This window comes from Tupaia chinensis, unplaced genomic scaffold, assembly GCF_000334495.1.
Source record: "Tupaia chinensis unplaced genomic scaffold, TupChi_1.0 Scaffold143875_1, whole genome shotgun sequence".
NCBI classification, from domain to species: domain Eukaryota; kingdom Metazoa; phylum Chordata; class Mammalia; order Scandentia; family Tupaiidae; genus Tupaia; species Tupaia belangeri.
In genome coordinates, this window is record NW_006203726.1 from 76,045 (window position 1) to 79,956 (window position 3,912).

General features: G+C 51.2%; 1 protein-coding gene across 1 annotated transcript; it reads right to left on the reverse strand.

Moving 5' to 3' along the window:
• Positions 1-362: 362 nt before the first annotated feature.
• On the reverse strand, positions 363-2,971 carry LOC102494207 (ral guanine nucleotide dissociation stimulator-like). The gene is made up of 5 exons (XM_006165288.1): positions 2,828-2,971; positions 1,951-2,057; positions 1,328-1,387; positions 1,041-1,234; positions 363-808 (listed from the first exon to the last, which is right to left on the reverse strand). Exons 1-5 carry the CDS (start codon positions 2,963-2,965, stop codon positions 699-701), a joined length of 609 nt encoding a protein of 202 aa, XP_006165350.1. The 5' UTR covers positions 2,966-2,971; the 3' UTR covers positions 363-698.
• Positions 2,972-3,912: the final 941 nt, after the last annotated feature.

A 3,912-nucleotide genomic window follows, 5' to 3' on the forward strand; every position in this document is an offset into this window, starting at 1 on the left:
GATGATTTCTCGCTTTCTGTCTCTCTGTCTCTCTCTGTCTGGCGAGCGCATGAGCCCTATGGTAAAAACCTCTCCAAAACAAAAGAAGAAAGAAAAGAAAAGGACTTTTAGAGTGACTTGTGGCTTCCTGTTCCTCTGGCCTGGACACAGTCCTGAGGTTGTCGAAGACAGGTGTTTGGAGTCTGGGCAGAGAAGGAGCATCATTTATGCCTTTCTGCATCTTCCTGAGGGGCCCAGGACACGGTCTCATTCCATTTCTGCTTTCATATTTAGAGGAGGAAGGGAGGGAAGATACCGGGTTGAGAAAATAGGGCATCTGAAGTAATGTATAGTAACTAAATTTTATTCGAACTATACAAAATTAATGGAGGGACATGAAATACTAAAGAAAGAAAAAATAAGGAAATAAATAACAAAAAGAAGTTTTCTGGCTCCCAGGAGACAGCAGGGGCAGTGAAGCACAGAAATCATAGGGGAGGCTGGGACCAGACACTGGGCAGTGTTTGGGGCCTCTGAGAGCAGCAGAGGGGAGTTAGGCTCCAAGGTGGGTGAGGGGCAGCACACAATCTTCTGCAGTATCAACATCTCTCACTGGGGGTGGTGAAGAAGGCTTCTCCACGGAGGTTTGTGGCATCAGGGTCAGTGGTGAGGATGGCCTTGGGGGCCTCATGTGAGGGCTAGTGCAGGTGACTGTGGTTTCAATGTAGGCTGATGCCATGGTGGCCCTGAACGCAGCCTCTGGGGTCGGTGCGGTATCTGGGCTGGCTCGCAAGTGGATAGAGCTGTGCAATACTAGATGGTCCTGGGGCTGCAGGAGGAGGAGATAACAACATTCCCCATGCCTGCCGGGCCACAGCCATATGATATCCCCAGCCTTCAGACCACCATGCCCCTTCCCCGACTGCATGACGTCTTCCCATTCTGCAGCATCTGCCCCATTGGACCGCTATGACCTGGCTTCTGGGAGCTTTAGCCTCTGGAGCCTCCTGGAGGAAAGCTTACCATACTCAAGGAATTAGGGGGTTCCCAGTCCTGCTCACCCTGAGGATCGGCATCACGGAGTGCTGAGCTCTCCAGGTGTGCCAGGAGACGTCTGGATCGGTGCTCTAGGTCTGAGCCAGGCATGTTGAGGGTCACATAGGCCAACAGAAGCTTGAGGCACAGAAAATCTGGGGGTTGCTGGAAATCTTCTGAAAACTGGTCCACCCAGGTGGCCAGGATGGAGTACATGTCTCTGCAGGTAGATCCGGACAACAGGGTCAGAGGCATTGCATCTCCTAGCCAGCCTGGAGGTTGAAACCGGCCTCTCAACCCAAAGCCCACTCACTTTTTAAGTTGGTCCTGGGGTCTGCTGTCCTCTGTGGAATAAGGGAGGATACATCCATACCTAGAGGAGGCCAGAGAGGGTCACAGCTACTGTACCTGTTGCTACTCTGTGTTAGAGACTGATCCCTGACCAGGTGGAGTCAGGAGGGAGGGAGTTATTTCTGTTTGTAAAATTCAACTATGGTAGTGCCTAGAAAACTGCAGAACATACAATAGGTACTTCATGTATGTTCGCCCGGGGATGAGTCCAACCAGTCCCTTTCCAGATGCCTGACTAAGCATGGGGAATCTCTGCTATCCCTGGCATCCCTACTATGGCTGCACCAAACATGGGAATCCCAGATGGACTCTCCTCCTCCTCTTCACATGGAAACACTGCTTTGACCAAAACCACTGAGCTTGAGGCCAAGGCCAAGTGATTCCTCCAAGGAGAGGAAAACATGGGTGAGACCTCACCCACAGACAGCCCTTCCTGCATTCCAGGTCTTGGACTCACCTACCCAGTCTTCAGCCAAACCCCATGAAGTTAGTATCTGTAGCCTTCTCTATACCTCAGGAGTAAAGTGAGGTTCAGGGAGCTGAGGGGCCTCTCCATGAACTACAGCCCTGTTGGGTGGGGCTTACTTCATGAAGAGCTGGTCGAGAAGCTGCTGGGTGCTGCCACACTTGCAGTAGTTTTGCAGGAAGCTGTACCCTGTCTTTTCTTGGTTTGTGGCCATCTTGCTTTCATTCTGAAAAGGGACGAAGGAGGAACGAGGATTCAAACCCATGAAAATACAAACTGTAGTATGTTAAAATACTGTGCATAGAGCGCGTTTTCAGTTTTCTGAAATCATTCCAAAGTGGTGCTCTGCCTGGCCAAGGCTGTGCTCTATGATGGGGTGGAGAAGGGCAGGGATGCACATATGTGGAAGCTGGACTATGACCTCTCTAAGGACAAAGACTTGACAGAGTCCTGGGAGTTCCCTGGTGGGGGTCTGGGAAGGAAGCCTTTGAAAAATCTGGAACTGGTTGGAAGTCCCTTTCTCGCTGCCCTGACCCTGTTGGTCCCGCCTCTAACTCAGGGAAGTGGAATGGGTCAAATCTTTTGACTGGTTTCTCCCAGTGTCCTGCATTCTGATAGGCAGTGTCAGAGATGTAGGAGGCTCGGGGCAGTAGAGCCCTGCCTTGCCCTCCCACTTCAGCCCTGTGACCTTCTGTTGCCTAAAGGACACACAGTCCTGGGTGGACCTAACCGCCACATGGATAGCACAAGGACCTACTCCACCTCATGGCAGATATCAGGCAGAAGGTGAGCCCAACCTCCCCTATCATTCAGCCACCAATGATATTCACTGGCCGTTCTAGCTGTCTAAAACCCTTAACTGCCACCTGCCCAGAAGGCCCTCCCATGTTTCCCTCCTGACACTTGCACACTGGGATGGGTATATGGCATCTCAGATGAGACCTGAGCAGGGGCCAGGCTGTGCTGTGCTGACCAGTCCTGGTTGTCCTGTGTTACCTTTGGCTTCTTCCAAGCAAATGTCCAGGGGTCTCGGTGACGAAGGCTGACCCAGTGCCTCCAGCGCTGCCAAGTGCCCTCAGCCCTGTGTGTGCGGAGGTCTGAATCGTGGGAATGGGGGACACAGTGTAGAAACATGCTGCTCCCTCGAGTATCTTTAGCTAAATAAGCTTGGTATGGCTGTTACTGGAATGTGGGTGCCAGGTAACCAGGGTTCTGGGTTCTGTTGGGGTCTACTGTGAAGGAAGTGAGGTCACTTCCTGGGCTCTTCTTCCTGGTGTCTTGGCCTTCAACAAATCTTCTGAAGGTCCCATAGGGTACCAGCTGTTCCCCCTCCAACCTGGGCAATGTCCAAACTGTGCATAGTGACACCCACACAAACACCCCAGGGTACCTAGCAGGGACTGGCTGCAGTCAATGCTACAAGAGTGGAGAGACAGAGCTGTTGTTAGACCTGCCATCCCTAGCGTCCCCTTAGGTGACTATTGCAGAGATCATGGTGCCTCTAGGAGGTTCCCATCCCTGTGTGCTGACAGGATCAATCTGGCATCTGCTGACCTGTAAACACCCATATTCCCCTGGAAAACCGAGGTCTAGTGTCCAAAACAGATCACAAATTCATAGAGGTGAAGAATTAGCAAAGGGAGAGTCAAAAAGAGAAGCCCAGCTCTGACTAGATCTGGTTGTCCCTCTTGGTCCAGGGAGAGTCACTTCCTGTCCTGGTCTCATGTCCTCATCCTCTCCATGAGAAGCGTGAGGTGAAGTGAAACTTAGACATCATTGCCCTCTTTCATGAACCTTCCAGTCTGCTGTGTTATCTTGGGGATTGTTGGTCTGTGTGGTCAGGAGCCCGATGGTTCTGAGATTTCTGCCCCTGGTACCAAGCTGTGCAATCCCTTCCCCTTAAGGGCTGCCTTAATGCAGTTTCTCCCTTATAAGCAACAAAATATCAGCACGTATGAAAGAAAGATGTTGTATGTATCCACTCTGTATATACCCACTATCTGCACTCTATTGTAGAGAGTGAAATATTGGAGGACATAAAAGCAGTGAGGATACTTAACGAGGATAAGACAGAGTGGAAT

Excerpts from the sequence above, each read along its gene's own strand:
- LOC102494207 (XM_006165288.1), bottom strand. The coding sequence starts at position 2,965 with ATGTTTCTACACTGTGTCCCCCATTCCCACGATTCAGACCTCCGCACA. Across the intron at positions 1,388-1,950 it reads CTCGACCAGCTCTTCATGAA|GTATGGATGTATCCTCCCTT; the intron begins GTAAGCCCCACC and ends GGCCTCCTCTAG. Across the intron at positions 1,235-1,327 it reads CCCCAGGACCAACTTAAAAA|AGACATGTACTCCATCCTGG; the intron begins GTGAGTGGGCTT and ends ATCTACCTGCAG.